Genomic DNA, 23,849 nt, shown 5'->3' with positions numbered 1-23,849 from the left:
TTGTTAGTAAAAATATGTGAATCTTTCAGTTAAAAATGGATTGCTTTTGCAATTGTGCTTGTTATACATTGGAGTCTGGGCCAATAAACTGCCTGTTAAACCATAAAGGGGCCCATTCACTAAAGCTTGTGAATGCCATTTATGTTTGAAAAACAAGGAAAAGAATATGCTGGAATTTCATTGCTCACTAATATCAATTAGGGTTTCGGACTGTGTCATTAAATTAATGTTGTGGGAGAAAAATATTTCAGTGTATTCAGTGGAAAAAATATTTTTAATTAGGGCTGTCAAGCAATTAAAAAATGAATCGCGATTAACCGCCCGATTAAAAAAATTAATCGCAATTAATTGAGCTGTTAAACAATAATAGAATACTGTACCATTTATTTAAATATTTTTGGGTGTTTTCTACATTTTCAAATATATTGATTTCATTTACAACACAGTATACAAAGTGCACAGTGCTGACTCTATATTTATTTTTTATTTAAAATATTTGCACTGTAAAAAACAAAATAGTATTTTTCAATTCACCTAATAAGAGTACTGTGGTGCAGTCTCTTTATCATGAAAGTTGAACTTACAAATGTAGAATTATGTACAAAAAAAATAACTGCATTCAAAAACAAAACAATGTAAAACTTCAGAGCCTACAAGTCCATTCAGTCCTACTTCTTGTTCAGCCAATCGCTCAGGCAAACAAGTTTGGTTACAATTTGCAGGAGATAATACTGCCCATTTCTTGTTTACAATGTCACCTCAAAGTGAGAACAGACATTCGCATGGCACTGTTGTAGCTGACATTGCAAGATATTTATGTGCCAGATGCTGTAAAGATTCCCATGTCCTTTCATGCTTCAACCACCATTCCAGAGGACATGTGTCCATGCTGATGATGGGTTCTGTTCGACAAAAAGCCAAAGCAGAGCGAATCTATGTATGTCCATTTTCATCATCTGAGTCAGATGCCACCAGCAAAAGGTTGATTTTCTTTTTTGGTGGTTTGGGTTCTGTAGTTTCTGCATTGGAGTGTTACTCTTTTAAGACTTCTGAAAGCATGCTCCACACCTCGTCCCTCTCAGGTTTCGAATGGCACTTCAGATTCTTAAACCTTGGGTCGAGTGCTTTAGCTATTTTTAGAAATCTCACATTGGTACTTTCTTTGCATTTTGTCAAATCTGCGGTGAAAGTGTTCTTTAAAAGAACATGTGCTAGGTCATCATCTGAGACTGCTATAACATGAAATATATGAGAGAATGCAGGTAAAACAGAGCAGGAGACATACAATTCTCCCCCAAGGAGTTCAGTCACAAATTTAATTAACGCATTATTTTTTTAATGAGCATCATCAGCATGGAAGCATGTCCTCTGGAATGGTGGCCAAAGCATGAAGGGACATACGAATGTTTATCCTATTTGGCACGTAAATACCTGGCATCACTGGCTACAGAAGTGCCATGCGAATGCCTATTCTGACTTTCAGGTGACATTGTAAATAACAAACAGGCAGCAGTAGCTCCTGTAAATGTAAACAAACTTGTTTCTCTTAGCAATTGGCTGAACAAGAAGTAGGACTGAGTGGACTTGTAGGCTCTGAAGTTTTACATTTGTTTTGTTTTTGAGTGCAGTTATGTAACCAAAAAAATCTACATTTGTAAGTTACACTTTCACGATAAAGAGATTTCACTACAGCACTTGTATGAGGTGAATTTCTTTTGTTTATCATTTTTACAGTGCAAATATTTGTAATAAAAATAATAATATAAAGTGAACACTGTGCACTTTGTATTCTGTGTTGTAATAGAAATCAATATATTTGAAAATGTAGAAAAACATCCACAAATATTTAACAAATTTCAATTGGTATTCTATTAAAAGTGCGATTAATCATGATTAATTTTTTTAAGTGCGATTAATTTTTTTGTTAATCGCGCGAGTTAACCGCGATTAATTGACAGCACTATTTTTAATACGTTAGCACATTGACAGTAATATTAAGTTGGCTGATGGTGAAGTAAAACCCTTAAAAAGTACTTTGCCTGTCTGAAGAAACAAAATTATCTGTCCCTGTCTTTTCAAAACAGTTATCAGATTATGCTCCCAACTGATAATTAGTGCTGCTTAACACAGATCTTGTCATTCTGTTGTCTCAAAACTATAGATTGTTTATGCTTTCTCATTACCATGTATTTATGGAGGCATGAGGCTTGGAACACAAGGACTGCTCTTTTCATGTGCCCCATAGGTGGCAATACACCTCAGGGGTGGGGCCAAGATCTCTCCTACTGCCCATGCAGATAGAGTAGGCTGCCCCCTTTGAATGGATTGGGCAGTGGTAACACTGCCTTTGGTGCTCCTGGAGCTCCCCCTGGGGCAGCACAGTTCCACACCACACTAACACAGACCCACGTCTTCAAGACACAGTTGAACCCCATACCATAGCAATTATTCAATAGCAGCCAACAGTACTACAAATGCTATGTGCCTATATGTTTATATACTTCATGGTGTTTGATGTAAAGTACTAAAGACAGCCCAACATTAAGAGGATTATTTCAGACAGCATTAGGAGTTAATTTACAGAAGATTAGCTCTAAATCAGGCAGATATCATAAGCAAATTATCATCCATATGAGAGATTCAGAGTCAAAATGTGTGGTAAGGAATGGGGGTTAGCGTCTCCTAGAACACTGAGCAGTCTGGTAGATTCTTTGTTAGTTTCCTTTCTTAAGGTGTTACATTATTTTTCTATACACACTCCTTATTGATGTTGTTTATTGGCAGTGTAACAGTTTAACTCCATGTACCTCTCATCTGATAAATATTATATACTTCGTGCTGTCCTTCCATTGAGTAGTGTTTTGTTTGACCCTACAAATGATGTCTCCATGGTGTGTGATCATTTTAAATCGGTAGTATACATCTTGACTTCAGTATGACATACTTAATCCTTTATTTTTTTTCTGTTAAAGTGAGTTACATTTTAATGCCAAACTCATAAAAATGGAATGAATAAAATGGCAGATATTAGAATTGAGATTACAACTGCTTAAAAAATAGCTTCCGTAACGTTTAAGCTTATACATTTCAAATTTGTTTTTTATCCGCAGCAGGGATGGTTATTTTGTACTCACAAGCAAATTCTGTCCTTCAGATTACAGTCCAGCAGGCGTGAACAACAAACCAATCCCAATCTGCTCACCCAGTTTCCAAAACACTTGAAAATTAGTTGAAGAGATTGTACAATGGACTGGACCACATGCCTAAATCTTTTTGAGTTGCACTTGAGATTCTGAAAGTTTTGAAGTTTCAGGAATGGGTTGCTCTAACTTCTGAAATGTGTGTGTTTTACTCTCTGAAAGGCATTCAACTGATTAGTCTTCAGTGTGACTCTGAACATATTTTTTTAATGGGGAAGGAAGTCTGGACAGAGTTCTGCATTTTATTCCTTTCCTGATGGACCAAATACCTTTAGGCAGGGTTGGCCTGAGGTCATAAATGCCTCCCTGTGAACAATGAAAAAGGAACCTTCACACCCGCCACAAGATCATGAAAACTGTGGAAAAGCCCAGTTTCCATTTAGGGGTCCCTCTGGTTGCAAGATCTGCAGGTGCTCTTGAACTTTGACTTCATCTGCTGTGGTTTCATGAAGTGCATGGGCACCTGGTATGGTTATTAAACTGAGGTGTCTGAGATCATAACAAAGTAGAGGCTTTTCTACTCCCCTAATAGAAATGCTGTAACGTGCTGAAAAGAAAACACTCTAATAGTGGTGAGTATCTCCTGTCAACTAATTTGATAGTTCTCTATCAGGTAAACCATTTGTGAATACATCGATCCTTTTTATTTTTCACTGTTCTGTCTTAGCTATTCCCAGGATTTCTCTGAAACAGTTGAGCAAAAATTGATTTTTATTTGTTCCACTGGCCTTGTGGAAAATTAGCTTATGAACTGGTTTTTATAGGGAGACTCAAAGCACAGCACAGGTTGAAAAATAAGCCTATAGCAGTCAGAATCGTTGTCTGAAATGTCTTCAGACTGGAAGGCTGAATTTATTGCACAAAACAAGTCCTAGCAATGTGGAGGTGCGCAGTCCTGCTCATTATCACTGGAAAAGGGGAAACCAAAAAGCACAGTAAAAAATTAAATTTTAATAATGCTAGTGATATTTTCTAAATCCTTCCTGACAGAAAGATTCTCATTATTTTTATCTGTCTCAGAGTAGGCTCTTTTAATGCCATCTCACAAATGGCCTTAGCCATGATTGTTTTCTTTTCTTTTAAAGCTTTTGGGGAAAAAAATGAATATATGCTTTTCTATCATTCAAGAAGTGCCATGAAGTGGTAACATTTTGGATAGCACATTTTCAGGAACAATTGCTGAGATGCCTTCAGGTTTTTACAAAAGAGGTCAACATTATTAAGACAATTGTAGTCAACTTCCCATACGAAAAGACACCCAGTCAAATGTAGTGTGAAAAGGGGGAAATACTATAAACCACGTAATGCCCAATCTCCAATTTAATCACATCTAAAAGCTATAGATTAAAATTGAATCAAGTCAAAGGATATTACATATTTTCTTTCTTGCTTCCTTCCACTTAATATATATATTTCTAGACTAATCTTAATTGTTCTCAACTCTGGTATAGTACAAGTTTTCTTTTTTAAAACATGTATTTTCATTTTCTTGAATATGCATGGAATGTACATGAAACCACACTTATAACAATAACCAGTACACAATCATATATGTTCTTGTCAGGCTTTTTAGCTGAATACAAGCTCCTGCTAGAGTAACAATTGCTTTATTTGTAAGTGTTTTTGTTCATTAACTGTTTGGAAACCAGGATTATATATACCCAGCAATCTAGAAAACACCACCGTTTTAAAGGCATATCCATCCATCCATCCATCCATCTTAGAGCTATTTCTAAGGTTCCTATCAAGATACCATCTAAGAAACATGGTAGTGTAGCTTGCAGGTACACTTTTGACATACTCTTGTTGGCACTTTGCCATACTGGCTTAAGAAAAAAAAAGCATGAAACTAAAGGATATATACTTTTAAATGGAGGGGTGCACTCAACATTTTTAATAGCATGGCCTTACAGTCAGTTACTCAAAACCCATCTTCCTGAGAAACTTTTTCAGAGTCACGTCTCCCCCAGATTCTCTTCCATTAGTTCTTACTGCTCGCCGAGGCAGTGCCAGCTCCCACCACGCTCTAACAATCATACCTCCGAGGAACTGGTTCCATGGCTTTTTCTCCCCGACACCACTGGTGTGTGACCTTAATGCATTGCTGTTGAGCAGCACAAGAGAGGAGTGCCCGCTTTCATTTGAGTTAATTTGATTTCATTTGCATCATGGCCTGGAATTTTTCAAAGACAGTTTCCTTGGATTTAACATGTCTTTGTTGATGGTAGTTTTGTATTCTGAATTTTTAATCTGTGAAAGGTGATAAAGATGACCCAAACAAGGGGTTACGGGGAAGAGAGTGGCTCGGGAAATTAATGGGATGCTGATCCTTTCACCTCCAGGTTGCCACGTTGCATAGAGTCTTCTCTAGCAGTGGCCAGAAGAGAAGTTGTTCCCTTCTGAGCACTGTATGGTCTGTGTAAAATGAATTGTTCTCACTTCAGTTCCAGATGACCCTGGCCCAGAAACCCCCACTACCACTGCCATCCTGTTGACATAAACAGGCTATTTTGTTAATGATCTCAGCATGGAGTGAATGGACATGGAAACAATAGGGTTGAGGCACATTGGTGGAGCAGTGCGAAGAAGCAATGCTCTGTCTCATTCCAGTCGGTACGTGTTGAACAGAGGAAGAGTATTCTCTATTCCAAAGGCTTATCAATCTGACACCTTTAACTGGATTTGCATGTTTTCAAAAACAGATGCATAAATGAAATCTCCTTCACTAACAGGAAAACTAGGGCTGTCCTAACTGCTTCCTTCATATCTGAGAGACAAGGTGGGTGAAGTAATATCTTGTATTGGACCGACTTGTTTTGGTGAAAGAGGAAGCTTTTAGACTGCACGGAGCTCTTCAAGTCTTTGTAGTTGGCCCTTTGGCCTTTATATCTTCATTTATGCCACTCCATGTGCTCCAACTCACATATCGAGCAACTGCCCTTTCTTCAAGTCACTCCCAATGTCTTTCTTCCCCAAGGCCATTCAGCAAAGCTCTCTTCTGGATATGTCCACTGAGTTTGCATGGTGACCTGGCATATTACCTGTGATTGCCCATGTCTGAATTATATTGTAAGATCCTCGGGACAAAGATATTTCTCTGCTGTACCAGGCACTATCCCAGCAGTCAATGAATATTGGGTACTTAAAGTCTTACTGTCTGATTTGCATGCCCCAATGTTGCATGCCCCAATGCCCCAGTAGCAGGAAGCATAGCTATTGGTCACCTTTAATTAGGTACCCAAAAACTTAATGGCAAAGTAGTCAACGTAGCCATATAAAATGTGTTCCAATATATGCAGAGGGGATCCTTCCATCCAGAAAACATATCGGAGGCACTTCAAGTTAAATCTTAAATGCATGAATTATCATGAAATGCTGTGAGACAGGGCATAATTATATGCCCTGAGTTTGTCATCAGTCTATCTGTGTTCTTGAGGATACTGGTTTTTAAGGCTTTTCTTTCAAGATACAGCCCTGTGTTGTAATGAATGTGTGCTAGCTGATCCCCAAAGCTGTTTATATATTTTTTTTTTAACTTGTAGCAGTGTCAGAGATGAACTTCTGCTGGAACTTTTTTGCAGTGTTTGTTTTGTAGTCTTCATTATTTCAGGTTAGGCACACACAATTCTTTATGTATCCAGAGTCTGCACTCGCTCGTTTGTGTTCCATATTTGTAATCCGTTACCCATGATTGCTAATTTTCATGACAACTGTTATTGTACCATCAGTGCTTAGTGGCAAGGCATCATTATTCAGTGCTGGTCAATCAGGCAGTAAGGCATGTGCAAGACATCAGGCTGAACCCATATAGATGTCGTGCACTCCCCTGCTAATGAATCACGTTTTATAAAAAGGTTTAAACACAGTTGGCATCCTTCATGTAAGGTTTGCAATAGCTTATTTTGGAGCTGCTTTATGTTTATACAGAGCGGATCTAAACATGTCACAAACAGAGTTAGAGCCATTGTGTGTGTGTTTGTGTAGCTATACAGAGGAGAGAATTTTTTTAAATGTATAAAGCAATACAATTTGTGTCATGGTGGGACCATGGTGTACTGATGTGCAGAAGGCGGCAATGTTTGGAAATGGATGGTAGGGCTTGTTCGCCAGACCAGTGGATATTGGGTGCATCTCAGAGGTGATCCTCTCGACCTCTAGGATGGAAAGCTGACTATGTCGTTCATCAACTCACAGAACAAAGTTGGCATTGGCTCCAAAGGGAGCCTCTAGGAGGCTTTTCGCTCAAAGGTTAGGCATTGTGACCAAACACAGGGGAAAGGTCAGGCCTTTCAAAACAGAGGAGTGGGAAACTTGGCAGAAGTGGGCGCACTGTAAGTGTAAATATTTTAGCTTGGTTTGTTCAGCATGATGTTCCTACCTTCCTGTAAACATCCCCCAGCAATTTACTGTCCCATTAAACTGTAGCTGATAATTTCTCTGTCATTTCAAACCCAAATGTTTGGAACTGGTCCCACTTCCACTTGATGGGATGTTTGTTGAACAAAAAGTAGAATCATTGCACGTACCACGTGTTCTTATAGTTTCAAATATGAATGAAACCACAGAAGTTAGCTCTTAACTCACTCAAAAATGCAGATCTATAGCAATGAATTCAGCCCATGAGCTACATCAAGTAAATGGTTAATTCATCGAGTATAACAGCACTGTGATTCATAATGTAAACTTGAGGAATCCTTGATGTTTCAATCACACATTCCTCTTAATTTGGCCATGCATTCTTTTAAAACTACAGTGCGCTTACTTAATAAAATGCAGCATGCAAATGCACAAGTTTTTGCCTTCAGGCATTTTAGGCATGGATGTTTCAGTGGGTGTCTTCTTTCAAGTGTATATTCTTTCTTAAATTATTTACCCTGTAAACATGCTTTGCATTTTCAAAGGCGGCTCTGGGCTCCTCATTCAGTAGATTTAGTTGCGTGTAAGGTAATAGAGATAAAAGTTAGCATATCAATTTTGCCATGCTAATTTATTAGCCTTTTGGTTTTTTGGCAGCAGATGTTGAGCCCCATTTTTCCCCCTTTGGTAGTATTGTTACCTCCCCCACCTTAAATTCCTTGCTGTGTTGCCTACAGCAATACCCACTGGCAGTGTCTGGCTGTGACAGTACAGTAGGCTCCTCTACAGATGGGTCCTGCCAATGCCAACCATTGTTCTACCACTGTGAGCTGGCATGACTACGTGGTATCACTCAAACCCCCCTTTCCACTTGATTTTTTCTTTACTCTGAAGGACTGCCCTTGCTTATTGACTCTGAAACGTGCTGACGCCCAGACGTTGTGTTCTCAGTCTGAGCCACAGTGACCGGATCCAGACTTCAGCATGTTCCCCATTCTCTAACCCCTCCACAATGTTGTCCTGTTGCTGCAACACCTCTTCGTCCATTTTCTTTGCAGCCCTGTCCTCCTGGTACTCTGCATTTGGTTGAATTTTATTTGTGCATTTGAAAGTAAAACAGCCGAACCCAGCATTTAAAAAAAAAATATAAAATGACTCTTTAACTGTAGACTTGGCTAGTAAAACTATATAATGCTTCAGTGGAGGAGTCTTTTGATAACATCCATCCTATCTGATGATTAAATTGTTCCTCTTAACTTTTTTTTTTTTTTTTTTTTTTTTTTTTTTTTTTTGCTGCACTGAGCAGAGTAATTCAGATTCCTAGAAATTGAACTTTGATATGTATTTCCTAGACTCACACTTAAACTGAACCTTTAATTATCAGATAGATACAGGTGGCTGCATGTATAACTCAGTGTCCTTGTGAGGAGGATTTTAGAGACACGGGTGCAGATTAAGTAATCTTGCAATCAGGTGTGCAGCTGGAGAATCAGACATAAGACTTTGGGAAGGATCATTTTATTTATTTATTTATCTCAGCCTGAAATGATGAAACAAAATTAATTAGGCCAGATACGAGTAGATGATTTAAGCATTCAGTATGTTATGTATGCATTTGCCTAACTATGCGTTAGATTAAGCAAGTTTCACCCACAGTTAATCCTTTGTAAATTAGCATTATGGATGCCTTGGAGCCCTCATCCCACAAATAAAATGGTTGTCAACCCAGCTGTACTGTATATTACTTAAGGCAGAATTTTTTAAGAGTTTTCATGCTTTTAATCTATTTCACTGCTGAGTTTCAATTTTGCTGAGTTTCTTTTCAGGACTGATGAGGGTGACTGAGTAAATACATATTCTGGTTTTCATGCATCCACTTGGGCAAATCGTTTGTTATCAGGTGTTTTGGAGAGAATGTCACACCGCCATAAAGGGAAGCTGTGCGTTCAGGTGTTACATTGAACTGCAAACCAGGGAGAACCTTAATTAGCTTTATTTTGTTAGACTGTTACATGTTTTTTTAAGAGTGAGAATCCCCCCTCTCCCCTGCCCCACCATCCCTTTGGCAGAGTAAATATTGCCTGTTAAGTTTGAATTAGCTGTCATTGCAAAAGAATTAATGCTGTATTTGAGCCTTTCTAGTGAGGAAGGGAAAAATAAACAAGACAGATCTTCGTTCAGCTTTAAGTGATAAATGAGGACAAAGCAGGCCATTCATCTCCTGCTAGGAAAGTGGACACAAGCAGTAAAGCAGTTTTGCGGAAGATGTGTCAGCAAATGTGATCATTTTGTAACCTGTCAGGAGGATAGAGAGCTAGTCCTTTTAGAGTGTCACAGGGGAGTGTGTTTGTCTGATGTGACAGTTTTCATCCATCCATTTGCTTTTTTTTTTTTTTTTTAAAGTGGGGGTGAGTAAGGAGGGAGCTGAAGTCAATTAAACTTGCATCCTTATATATTTATACTTTTCAGTACATACTCTATGTATATCCACTCAGGCTCAAACAAAAATCATTTAGCAAGGAAAACTCCCCTCTACTCTCTGGACTCTCCTCTTACCTATCACATTTTTACTTTAACAAACTGCATTGCCACCCCCTTTCAAATTTGGGCACTAGAGTGAGTTTAACATATCGCAAAGCATGCTGTACCTCTTCTTAGTGCATGTTTCTTCTTTGGCTGGACATTTATTTTCTTTTTGCAGTTGTTGACCCAGCAAAAGAAACTAAAATGAACAGGGTGGTTGGGGTTTTTCCTCCTTCACTATTTATAGCCCATTCAGATGATGTGTTACATCCAAGTATGTTTTGCAAAAGTTCCTGCTACGTGAGGGGCTTCTGGAAATATTGTGCTTCCGTAGAAAGGGGAAACAATATTGTGAAATATTTAAAATCCAAGCCTTATGCCAGATGGATCCAAATTATAGTCTCCATTGTTAAATGTACAAATATATGTATATTTGTGTGTATTATATGTATAAAATTGAGCACTTAATTTCAAGTAGAATCTAAAATGATGCAATTTCTGTTTTTACAAGAGAGGTTGTTCCCAACAAATGTTTGAATGATATTAGGTGTTTGTTCTTCTGGCATCTTTTTTATTATTACTGATTTCCATCTTTTTACTACACGGTAAATGTAACATTTGCCTATTACCGTAAGTGAATGTATGCTACAGAGACAGATGAGGCTTTTATAACATAAGCTTCACAGTTTGACACTTGCTTCTTTATATCATCCTTTTCTTCAAAACTATCTTTTATTCTTCTCCCTTGGTATTTTGATACAAGTAAGTACCTCACTGACATATGTTTCCTTGGAATCTTGTACCTTAATGGCAAAATCCCCTGAAAATAAGCAAATTGTTCAGGAAACGAGAGAGAGAGAGAGAGAGAGAAAGAAACATCGCAAAGGTTACATATTGGTTTAAGAGTCATTAGTGTATTTTTTATTACAGACCACCCTGCCCTGCTTGGATTATATCACGATTTATTATTTAATTGTTTAAACAAGTTAAAAGTGAATTGTAACATGCTGTGTGATCAAATTATTAATTTGTTTAGATTAAGAACTGGTTCTAACAGCTGCATCAGGAAATACTTAGAAACATTAGAACTTGAGAGGGAAAAATAAAAGCATTACAGAATATGCAGTAGTCTTTATAGGTGCTTCGCTGAAGTTGTGGGCAAATGTTTTATCTCCAAATACGTGATTGAGGTAGGTCCACCTTTTTATTGTTTTACAAATATTCTTTCATTTTACTGTATTTTTTCTTTTTCTTTTCTGTTTTTTTCAGGATCATCCAAAACCGGATTTTGATAGTTATCTTGGCAATCATCATCTTCTTCACCATCCTGATGGCTATTTATTTTTCTGTCAAGAGACACTGATATCTTGGTTCTTCACTAAACAGCAACAAACTGCTTGTTCTGAGTAATTAAGACAAAGTGGTCACATGAATCACTCTCTTGCACTGACAGAATCTCCCTGTCTTTGCCGCTGTTCAACTCAGGTGCAAGTAGCGTAAAAATATCTTGTATTATTGATTGTATGTGGATTCATTTTTTCCCTTGTTTTTTTTCCTTAAAATGAATGTTTTTGGAATCTTCGTATATGGCTTTTAATATAAAAAACATAACTAAGGAGAATTAATGTGTGTCAAATTTCACACCAGGTGATTCATTTGTAAGTTGCAAGAGTTTGGGGCAGGGGGAAGTGTCTCCACACTTTTCTTTTCTTGTCTTGTGTTGGGTATATAAATATCTAGCAGTATCTGATCTTCTGTGACATCAAAGAATATGAGTAAAGCAGAAACCAAATGATGTAGAAAGTGAACCTGTCCCATGTGAGCCATTCCTGTTCATAAGTGTCCATAATAAATGTTAAGTAGTTAATTTTAAAAAAGACATCACCTCATGTCAGAAGGTGTTTAATACCTGATGTGAACCTACTACTTTATCTGACACAATTTTGCACATCAACTTTCTTTACTATTAGAAACATTTCCATTTGCACCAAGTCCCAACTATGATATGTGCATTACTTGCCCAACGTTTAATAGTGACCATGGCACATAGTATTGAATCAGCTTTGCATTGTTCCAATGCTAAGATATATTCTGGTAAAAAAAACAACCAGTAGTCTATTTTAAAGATGTGTAAAAATACTTATCTGTTATTTTCCAGCTGCAGAGAGAACCTAGATCAATATTTCAGTAACAAATACAATAGGATTACATTAAATGCAAACAGAATTAAGGATTTTAAGTATGGGTATGAAAATGAGTTCATGTGCAGAAAACATTTTTAATGAATTGAATTCAAACTTATCACTGACTTTTTAAATAGAAAGTGTGAAAATGTTAATTTATACTAACAAATGTTGTTCACTGATATATTGTATAAAAGCTTCATCTAATAGGAGATTAGTGTGTAAATGGGATGTGTGTTTCCATACTGTTGGCTTTGTCTCTTTGGCAGAGGCATCTAGTTCCTTTTGTTTATAAACATGTTCATAGCTCTAGCAAAGGTAGTTTTCTGGTAATGCAGTAAAAGATTTTGCATGATCACATTTTAACTCATTATATGTAATCCATTACAAATTTTACGAATCTAGAGAGTTTGTGAGCCCTTGAACCTAAGCCATAAAATATTTTAGGAGGAGATTTTCAAAGGAACAAAGGGCAGTTTAGGTACCCAACCCCTTTGGAAGTTAATGGGAGTAGAGCTCCTAACTTCCTTTTGTGCCTTTGGAAACTTAGAGATTCTGCCTTTGGACATATCTGTGAAGACACCCTTGATTCCCATGTTATCCCTGCTCAAACAGCTGAGAGCAGAATTTGGCCCGAAACATGTTGACTGTCTTTTCTACATAGAAACAAATAACTTGGTTGAAACACCCTTGATTTTACCAACATAAATAAGCCTGTCAAAGCACAGTAACGTTATGAACAATGGAAGGATTCACCAGAGAAATAGTACTTATTGAAACCGGTTAGAGCATGCATGTAGTCAGATAAATCATTTAGTGCTGTGTGAGGAGAACTTCAGCCTTTATCTTCTAGTAATGGTGTGAAACTAAGTTCATGTGACGTGGGACATGGACAGGGGGTGAAGGGGAAAACTGGCCAGCATTAATGGGTATTTATTCAAGGAGGTGGGAGGTGCATATTTCCATAAATCTTTTATCTGAATGACAAACTACTGTAAATCTAAAACAAACAAGAAGCAAATATTAATCTCCTTCCACTTACTGGACATTCCTGGTATTGATGAAGTGAGCTGTAGCCCACGAAAGCTTATGCTCAAATAAATTTGTTAGTGTCTAAGGTGCCACAAGTCCTCCTGTTCTTTTTGCGGATACAGACTAACATGGCTGCTCCTCTGACACGTGGTATTGTTTCAGTGATTATTGTGGGGGGAATCTGTTCAAAGCTACTTAAATGAGGCCTGCGACTGGGCTGCGCACTCCACTTAGGCACCTGCTGGTATCACCAAAAATGCTCAGTGGTAATTGGATCCCACAGCCTCCATATAAATTTGGAGTTTGGGATCTCATCAGTTATCCCCATTGGGAAAGGAACAAGGGACGAAGAAAATACCAGACTAGCTTTACTCCGGATTAGCGTGACTCACTGCACTTTTCATGCCACCGTCTCATTCATACGGCCCCGACACCTGCTTAACGATGTAAATATAAACGAATGCACAAGTGTCTTGGGATCAGTATGTTATGGTCCTCAAAATATGGTCCCATTGGTCGTTTTTACATTTTCACCTGCTCTGGAAATGAACAGGTTGAGCACGTTTATTTCTGTGGACATTTTGTGACTTGGATTAAGAGCGTAGTTGGAACTAGTCAGCTGCACAGTGGGTTGGTGCTATAATACATGAGAAGCAAAATACCCACCGGTAGAGTAACACCTTCCCCCCGCCAGGTTCAGACTTCCCCTGAACCACTTTTGTCACGTCTTTAGTGGATCTATGTGTGAATCTAAGTACTTACAAATGTAAATCTCAGAGACTAAAACATTCTTAATGTTTCAAGTCTTAGTCGAAAATGACAAATTAAAACACATGCATGCTGCTGGGAGTAAAATTCATACTCACTAAACAGTTCCACTAGTGGAATCAATAAACTAAGTCTATGCTGATCCAAAATCAAAAGCAATTTAATTAAAGACGCTTAAGTTTTAAAGAGTTTTAAATGCTATACGTTTTGGGAAAAATATCAGAAAATGTAGCATGACTGACGTCAGTTCCCATCTCTGGGATGGAAGGCCATTTGCTATTCTGTTTAAGGCAGGCTGGATTGTCTTATTTTGGAGCCAGCTTGGTGGGGGGTTTTCTTTGCTGCTGCTTCAGAGCACTGAGCTTCAAAGGCTGAAATTAATGGTGAACAAAATTGTGCGGCTCTGACCATCCCATGCGGGGCAAACCCATTGAGGGTTATCATTAAGTAAAGAAATAAAGGGGGAAAAAACCTGCCAGTTCCAAAAAAACCCTCATCAGATAATGACCTCTGTGATTGGGTTTTCATTACCAAACAGCATCCAGAGATTGTGTGCCCCATAGAAAAAAAAAAAAGGAAAGAGAAAGAAAGAAAGAAATAGCAACACTCTCTCTCTCTCTCTCTCTTTTTTTTTTTTTTGCACATCTTTTCTTTAAACCTGTCAGATCATTTCAGTATTTCAAATCCGAGGAAAACAGCCTGCCTGCTGCTGTATTTGAAGTTGTAATGGTGTCAAAAAGTCACGACTGACTGACAGCCGTCAGTCCCAGAGGAGCTCATTAAATCATAAAAACTTGACAAGGAAATAATTGAGCATCACTGGCAACTTGGCGCCTATTTAGACGTTTTTATTTTCTTTCATTATTAGTCCCCACCATTACGTTCATTAACAAATTGCATTAAACAACTGTTAAGGGCTAATGATTTGTTTATCGCTTTTTTATTATTATTATTATTTAAACATTAGCTGCGTCATGTGGTACCTCAGCAGCCTCATGCTATCATCTGACTGAATATTTTTCCACTCGGAGCTCTGGGTACTGTTGGAATATGAAATAGATTATTCATTACCCTCCTCTTTGCCACTGATTTGGTTTCATGTAGCGTCTTCCACAGAGAAAGATGAAAACTTGTCAAAAATAGGTTATATCTTATTCTAAGGGCAACAATAGCAGCAGGTACAGGCACACTTTAATATTTAATTAAGGTTGATGTTAACCCCTTTAAATGACTTTAGCTGTGAGTTATATTCAAGTGCAGAAGAGAAAAATAATTGTACTTAATTTGCAACCTGTGCAGCAGGCAGTTCATCTTGGAGTTACTAGCAAATCTATAGAATAATTTTAAATAATGAAATTTCCAATCATAAATATTTATGTCCACTTTTTTTTGACATAATCACAAATTAACCACTTTTTGTACACACCCAAATACAAATAATTCTTGTCCTTTTTTTTGTTTTGAAATGCACCATTCAAATTTCAAAATCTGGATAGGACTTTCTTTGGGGGAAGGAGCTATACAGGAATTACCAATAAGGAAATTGTTGACTGTGGTCATGACTTACATAGTTGCGATTCTAGCCTGTCAACAGCCTATAATCTGCTTGGAGATTTTTTATGGAATATGTAGTTTGAAGAATTTGGGTTCAAGAAGCTAAAAGTTAGTGTTACTTTTTATAGGAAAAATATTTATTTTTATTTGTGTGTGTAGTTTCAGTTTTTGATGGTAAATAATCCTATTATGGTAGGAAGAAAATTCAAACTTTATAAATATATGTATAATTTCAGGATGGTAAAATCTATCACTGAAATAGTCAAAAGCAAAATACATGTTATGCTTTCTTTGGTTAATAATAACCCATCTTTGTTCTCTTCTTATTCTATACATTTGAATGCACAGTGTGGTTAGAGATACGGTATAGTATTTGACAGGTTTCAGAGTAACAGCCGTGTTAGTCTGTATTCGCAAAAAGAAAAGGAGTACTTGTGGCACCTTAGAGACTAACCAATTTGAAGTGCATCCCTGTCCAGGTGTTGTCACAGAGATGGTGATATAAGAAGTGGTGGTGCATCGTGAGATATCACCCAGTAAAGCCATTCTAGTGAAGTTAGTCTGGCACTTTGCACTAACTCAGATAATAATTGTCATCTCCGTAGTCACATGAGGCTAGGGAAACACCAGATGAATATTTTACCACCAAGTCACTGGCTTTTGGTCATCATTACAAGCCCTAAAGAGCTGTATCTGTTCCACCACCAATAGGCATCTTTGGTTCTGTTCAAAGGACTCTCCATTTGTGTTCATGTGAATATAAACTTATGTGACATATGTGCATATGTAACACATATGCACACGCTTAGACTAAATATAGCAGGAAACAAACATGCACGTTGAGGGAGAACCACTTTATCATCCTGAAGTGATGTATTTTATTTGTCACACATAAATAATTAAGGCATCTACAGGGGGGAAAAAACTATATACTGTGATACAGTGAACTTGTGCACTCAGTCATTCCCTTCATCCAAACAACTGCCTTTGGCATGAATAACAGCTTGGCTGATATGAAGCACTGTATTGATCTGTTGCTCAAGAAAGTCCACTGATATTTCCTTGGACTTTTCCTGGAGGTATGGCCATAAGAGCTCAGCAATGTTGGGATCCGCTGCTTCTATCTCCATCTCTTCCCAGATGAGCTGAATAGGGGACAGATCCAGAGAGAGCGGTCAACTCTCAATCTGTGCTGCTCTCTCTCTCTCTGTCTCTCACACACACACAGCATTACCTTTTTCTGTTTGAAAAACTGCTTAGGAATCAAAGTCAATGTCATATTGCCTGACCAAAAAAGTATCCACAGGTGGAGGGGCATCTCTGGAAACCTTTGTGATAGTCCATTTTGCCCAGAGCACCTATAATTTTGTCTAAACCTCTGACTGTAAAGCCATTGTGCTGATATGGCCTCTACTGCAATGTAAACCGCAAATGTGAACTCCCATGTCATCAACAGGAGGTTCCCCTTCACCACCCATCTCTTCCTGTTTTCAGCTCTATGGAGATTTACTTAGTTTAATTCTGAGATCCTACGTGGGATAGCATGAGTTCTAGCCAGATTTTTGTAACCTTCGCTTTCTCATTCCAAGAGATTCAGGTACTTACGACCCTCCATGACTAGCTGGATACCCACTCTACAATACAGGGATGCTAGGAAGGGGAAGGTTTATATATTTAAAATAAAAAGTGTCTTCATAACAATTTCAAAAAGCCCAGCTAAAAATTGTACGGGGGAGAAGGGGGTTTTCACTGCTTTCTTGTACGCAAGATGTTCACATGATAAGCCCTGCTTCTGCATGTCAATGGTGTTCTGAGTGCCATTGTAGCTACCTTTGCTTTGGCCCAAGTACAAGCCCTTGCTATTTTGTTGGCTTCCGCCATTCAGCCCCTTCACCTGTTCAATCACCCTATTGTGTAGTAAAAGTTACTATGACTGCTGAATGGATTAATTAAACTCTATGACTGTCACCACAGCGAACAACGTAATAGCAGCACAAATGCACTCCGGCTGTATTTGTTGCCTGTATTTATTTATTTCTATGGATTCTTTGTACTGAGAGAGCCTGTAGAAGCCCCATTTGAGGGATTGAACTCTGCTGTGCTAGATACTGTCCACACACACACACATCAGTATGACACTCTATTGCCTCGCACCTCTAAGTGATTGTAAAATGTCACGATTCTGATCTGGTAGCATAGGACACTCACAAGTATACCTGGTTATGTGAGGTGTTGGCAGTGGAGAATCAGCCATATATTACTGAGATAATTATAGTCTCACCTAACAGCCAGGTAAAGGGTGTATGCAACAAGTTCAGAGTGCTCCAAGAGAGAACAAAGGCTCCTTTTGAATGTGGGTGTCTCCCACTCAAGTGCACCTTCAATACCCAACTGGGGCACAGCATGTGATCAGGTGATGTAAATGCCGAGAAGGGTGTGCCCATGAAAACTTTGTACCTCTCTCTGCACCTGTGCATCTCTTCAGAGTTGAACTCCTTTATTTTACTTAGCAATATTTATATTAGCAGTATTTACTCTGGTGAATGCCATAAAATGGGAAGGTTAAAACAAGAAATGGTGCCATAAGCAAGGGAAGACCATTCACTGCAGTGGAAAAGCAGAACTCTCTATGGGGGAAGGGTAAATCCCATAAAAACCAGTTAGGTCCTTTTTTTCAGAAATATCCTAAAAGAACCTACCTTCGGGAAGTCAGATGGTTGGACCCGGTCATCCACATTTTCAGGAATGCCTTCTGATTTTGGGTTCAGAGTACCTGCCTTGAGATTCCATGGACCTGATTTCTAAAGATGAACACTTGTCTTGTACCCATTACCTTAGGTTGCACTGCGGCTTCTCAGCACCTCTGAAAATCAGGGTCTAGGTATCTCAGGTCGGGCAGCCAAAATTAATGGACACTTTTGAAAATTTGGATTATGATCTACCTGACCTGTATACGGGATGGACTGCTAGTGCTGAGGGAGGTTCTGACATTCTAGTTCTGAGTCTGCTACTGACATATTGTGTGACCATGGGCAAGTCACAAAGCCTACTCTTTGCCTCAGTTTATCCATCTGTTGTTATAGTACTCACCTACCTCACAGGGGTATTCTGAAGCTTAATGTGTTTGTAAAGTGCTTTGGGATCCTTGGATGAAACGTGCTGAGTAAGTGCAAAGTGTATATATTCTACCTTATTACACACAGGATGGTCATGCTTGAAATAAATATCAAACAAGAATTGGTAAAAGCCTAATGGATTCCGTTCTACTGATTTTTAACAGCGTTTTTTGTATTGACAAGATCTGGAGACTCAAAGATAGATGTTCTTTCTGAGCTTGTATGTTGTTTCCTCTGTCTTGAAGTGTTTTGATACATGGCTTGAAACTTGTCTGCTCTGCCTGCAGTTTCTTAGAGCCTCTCTGGAAACTCAAGAATTAATTGTCACAGGTATCTCTGCACCAGGCAGAAGGTTGTTTTTCCTCTGTTCTAGCAAAGGAAGCACACTAGTGTTTCTCACACACATGGCATCAGAACTCTACTCCTGCCCTGAAAATACCAGGTCCCACACTTAGGGTAAAATTCTTTCTCTATGCAGAGAACCTCAGCACAAACCCCTTGTACCACTTAAATCCCAGTGAAGATGTCAAAATAGGGCCTAAGTGGCACTATAAGTAGGTATTATGTTAATCCTTTGGATTGGATAATATTCCCATTAAAGAAGAGACATAAAATAGAGAATGTGACAAATTAGCACGGGAACGGTTCAGTTGTTTGTTCCTCTTTTGATAGAGCCAAACCTTGACGTACTTTCTCCCATTAAGATCAGGGGGAGTTTTGACTGGGCAAAACAGAGTAAGGATTTTCATGATCTGGTCTGTAGATAAATTCTAAATTTTGGACTATCGCTTAAATTGTCCTTCCTCTTGCCGCTGCAATAGAGGAAACCAGATCCGCTGAAAGTTATTTTCATAGGTTCCAAGACCAGAAGGGACTATTGTGATCATGTAGTCTGACCTCCTGTATAACACAGGCCAGAGAACTCCCCCAAAATACACTGTGAATGATGGCGTCAACAATTTGGATCTTACACTGGTAGTTGCGAGTGTGAGCATGTGTGCTTTTCTGAAATCTTCTGTACTTATTTTAGCTGTCCTTGCTACATCTGCTAAGAATATGAAATTCAGCTATTGGTTAAGGTAAAAAATAGCTAAGTGCACAAAGTCATTTGTATTAACAGTATTGTTTACCTTGTACTGTTTGTCTTGTACTTGCCTTTAATCCACAGCTCTGTTTATCTCCAGCTTGATAAATATGAGGTGCCATGCTCCTGCCACCAAACATCAACTCCAGGCACCCTAAAGCTGTGCTAGGTATATAGGAAAACATAATGAAATATTGAAGGAGTTCCTGTTTACTTGTGTTGGAGGTGAATTATGAAAGAGTAGAGTGAGGGTCACATTTTAGCTACAAGGCCATGAAGATGACTCCATTACCCTCAGTTTACGCAGCCTTTTATTTCACTTTTTAATAATATTTTGCATATTAAAATTTGTATAGGCAGCCAGAAGAGAGCAGTATATACACAATACATGCCCCAATAGAGAGGGTTAGGAATTATTGGTTCCATTATTTGGGATTGGGAACAGAAGATAAGGTGTCCTTTCCCCTTTTTTACACTTTGTTTTAAAGGTCTCTCTAGTAATTCCGCTGCATTTACCCACCACAAAACAGAGTGCATGAGCAATACAGCTGGGTGTGATCTGTTCTGATATAAAATTCAGAAGCATTTGCTGAGGCAGATTGGGGATTTTTTTTGAATGGGACTTCTGGGTTCACATTAGCCAATCCAACCTTTTGTTTCCCTGGTCCAAGTTAAAAAAAAAAAAAGTCCACTGTTTCCCCAGACAGGTTTGGATTTTCTTTTAAAGTTTTATCACACTGCTCCTCCAGACCATGTGTGGGTGTGTGTGTATATCTAAAATATGGACAGATTTTCAAAAGCCACTGGTGATCTTAGATTCATCAATTCTTGAGCTGCCTGACTACAAACACCTTCAATATTTTCAGAAAGTGCCTTTTGAAAATCATGCACCTCTAAGGTGTGTAAGTTAATTCACCCGGAATTTAAGGTACCCAAATTTGTTTGTCATGTGTGAAACCCTTGGAAATACACACATGCGCACAGGCCAAATTTACATGCCTTTGTGTAATTCCATTCAAGTCAGTGATGGTGAACAAGAGATATGATTTTGGTCGATAGTGTATGTGTATTCTATACAGTATGTGTGAGTAGTACACACGCACATACACCCAGGATGGCCAAGCACTTTGATTTACACTTCAGAGTAAGTAATTTGAACCAATACTTCATATGTCACATTCTGTATGTAAGCTGTATAATGCCTATAACTTTAATGTCTATTTTGTTAATGTTACCACCTTCAAAATTATTTGACACAAATGTCAAGGTTGCTGTAAAATGGTATAACTGTAATTATTTCAGTGTACAATGGAAGTTAGAGGAAGCCTATGGTTTGGCTTTGAAGTGCTCTACTTCTAAAAGGATATACTTTAAAAAAAAAAAGTTTTCTTTTTAAGGTTCTTTTCCTTGCCCCAGCTAAACTTTCCTCAATTTATTTGTTAGCTATTATAGCGGTTCTGTAGTTAGATTTTAATCAGCCCTAGTACACAGTAATGTGAAACACTGAAAGAGCTACTAATTAATCGCCTTTCTGTATGTAACAGAGAGATAAATATCCATCCCGGAGGAATTGTAATTTCATGGTTTCTAATGATGGTTAGATTACATTATCTGGATCACTTAGGCTGCGGGTGTCATAAGAAATGCTCAAAGTTTAAAAATGCAGTTTAAAAATTTTTACTTTGTAAACCTGAGAAAGTAATGCAGTGTTAGCATGTCAGGTTCATATTTTAGTTAAATACCCCTTTGTTCCGCACTGGATGGATTCAGATGACAGTGACAAGTTCAGTTCTTTTCCATTTCACATGCTCCCTCCAGTATCAAAACAACATTTTGCAAATCATCATCAGGCTTTTGCAGATTGAATGTCAAAGGAATCTGTTTAGTTTCAGGGCAATGCTGCACTTCGGTGAGCTAATTTATTTTTGGATGTCCATTTCCATTGCATATTGTCCGCTAATTCATTTACATACTGTGTGTACAGGTAATGCATTTGCATCATCTATCTTGAACTAAACATTAATTGGACTTGTAGAGTATATTGCTTGGCGAATCAAATAAAATATTGCATTCCAAAAGCTTACTATAAAGTGTTGTTATTACTACATGTCTCGTTTACCCTCTCTGATTCAGTTGGAGCCAATAGAAATCTCCAGAATTGCACATACTCCTCATCTGTGACTGTGACACTTTTAAATTCAGAAGTTCCATGGACATTTAAACAAAGACCCCACTTTATCGTTTGTGGATGTTGGAATAGCTAATAGTTGCATATTCTAAACTTATGCTTATTCATATTTAAAAGGCTGAGGTTGCTTTGAACCATTGTGTCGGGGGGGAAATTAATTGTTTCTGAATGAGAATGATCCTCCTTTTCCACATGAATTATGTGTACAGCAAGGTTATCAAAAATGTTCATTTCCAACCTTTATCATTGATGGCTTCTCAGTAGGCAAATTGGGGCTTGTTTAAAGTTGTCAAGGTTCCAGGACTCCAACCCTTTTCTGCTTCAGTTGTAAACCAGAGGAAGGAGGGACCCCAGAGAACCAGGGTGAGATAAGGAAATGTAATATATATTTTCAAGAGTGCATTTGTCATCAATTAGCTAAAATTGCTTCTGAAGTTTCACTGCAACGTGTCTAATTTAGTGACCAAGATACGGTACTATCTTCATAGGGAACTCCAAAACTTCAGAAGGTTTTCCTCTTGTTTGAATGCACAGCACAATGAATTTGTACCCACTGAGCGTTCACCACTTACATTTCAAAACCTACAGCACACTAAACGTGAAACTTTTGTTCAAATTTCAAGGATTTTGATAGCCCAAGTGAATAGACACTACCTATTGATTTTTCCCTTACAATGACTCTTGGATAACCTATTTTCTCATTTATTTTTAACGACAGCTCATGAGATTTTTACAGCAATTCTGCCCAACCTCCTAATATCAAAATCCCTCCTTGACCCTGAAAATTGTAATTCTGCTATAGATCACAGCTGCTGAATATTACCTTTTACTAAGCTGGTTAAATAAAATATGTCCAAATCGCTAGATCCCACAGGCCACGGCTGCAATTCTAATTATACTGGGTCTGTATTTTCTGCTGTACCATACAGCAAAGCACAGCTCTCTCTGAGTCCACACCAAAGTGTGAGAATCCAGAATATTGGTTCTAGTTTTGAATAATAATAAAAAAAAGTTATACTGCTCTTCAGTGATTTTTCCCTTTAAAAACTTTTACAAGGGACCCAAACTCTTTTGATGTGTTCCACACAATAAAATGCCAGGTATACCTGGAGGATGGAGCCATGTGACTAGAATTTTCTTGTGACTCGAGAAATAGGTCCATTTGATGTGAACCAGTTTCAAAAATCAAAAAAGGCTCGTGTATCTCTTACTTGGGTTGCTCGTGCTTCACAATGGTTTGGAAAAACCAAGGTGAAGAAACTAAATTTGGCCACAGATACATCCTTTCCCCCCACCCCCGCCTCGCTGCTTTTACAAAGAGCAAGCACATGCTCCCCACTGGAATTTATGCTATTATAGAATTTACATAGGGAAGAAATTTATCAGATTATGTGTTCCCTGGAGAACCTTATCTATTAGTGAATCATTTACAGCCTAGCCTTCTGGGCACAGTGCAAAGACCATCTTGGTTTCTTCCCCACCATCACCATCTCTGGTGTTTGGAGAGCAGGCTGGCTGAGGGTGTAGTTTGGGAAGGAAAGATATGGGAATTTGGTGAAGGAGGTGGGACTCTTTGGTTTCATGGACAGATGTGATGGTAGCTTGGATATTCAAGTATGTATTTATGTATATGGATGGTTATCTCACGTATATGGATGATTATCTCATGCACCTACAGCTACATTACAATAAATAAAGAGCCTTCTTCATCATAAGGGATGTTTCTGCTGGAAATACCTTCTGGAGCCTTATGGTAAACGACATTCATGATCTGCAACAATTCTTCAATGCGTCCATGGAAGGTAGTCTCCATTTTGGCTTTCTGCCTTCACTCCTGTGTACAGA

General features: G+C 38.2%; 1 protein-coding gene across 3 annotated transcripts in view; it reads left to right on the top strand.

The window, feature by feature from the left end:
• The window catches only part of VTI1A (vesicle transport through interaction with t-SNAREs 1A), a 356,160-nt gene that overhangs the window by 319,739 nt on the left and 12,572 nt on the right, over positions 1 to 23,849 (top strand). For 2 of the 3 annotated variants that reach the window (XM_074959348.1, XM_074959347.1), the window contains one exon: positions 11,349 to 21,862. The exons of the other annotated variant lie outside the window; for it this stretch is intronic. In XM_074959348.1, the coding sequence (XP_074815449.1) occupies positions 11,349 to 11,442 (94 nt within the window). In that variant the 3' untranslated portion in view covers positions 11,443 to 21,862. Of the gene's footprint in view, positions 1 to 11,348; positions 21,863 to 23,849 lie in introns of those variants that run through there. 3 annotated transcript variants of the gene reach the window in all.

Source organism: Natator depressus, chromosome 7 (genome assembly GCF_965152275.1).
Source record: "Natator depressus isolate rNatDep1 chromosome 7, rNatDep2.hap1, whole genome shotgun sequence".
Taxonomy (NCBI): domain Eukaryota; kingdom Metazoa; phylum Chordata; order Testudines; family Cheloniidae; genus Natator; species Natator depressus.
Note: the sequence above shows the minus strand (reverse complement) of the source record. Positions and strands in the feature narration are given on the sequence as shown.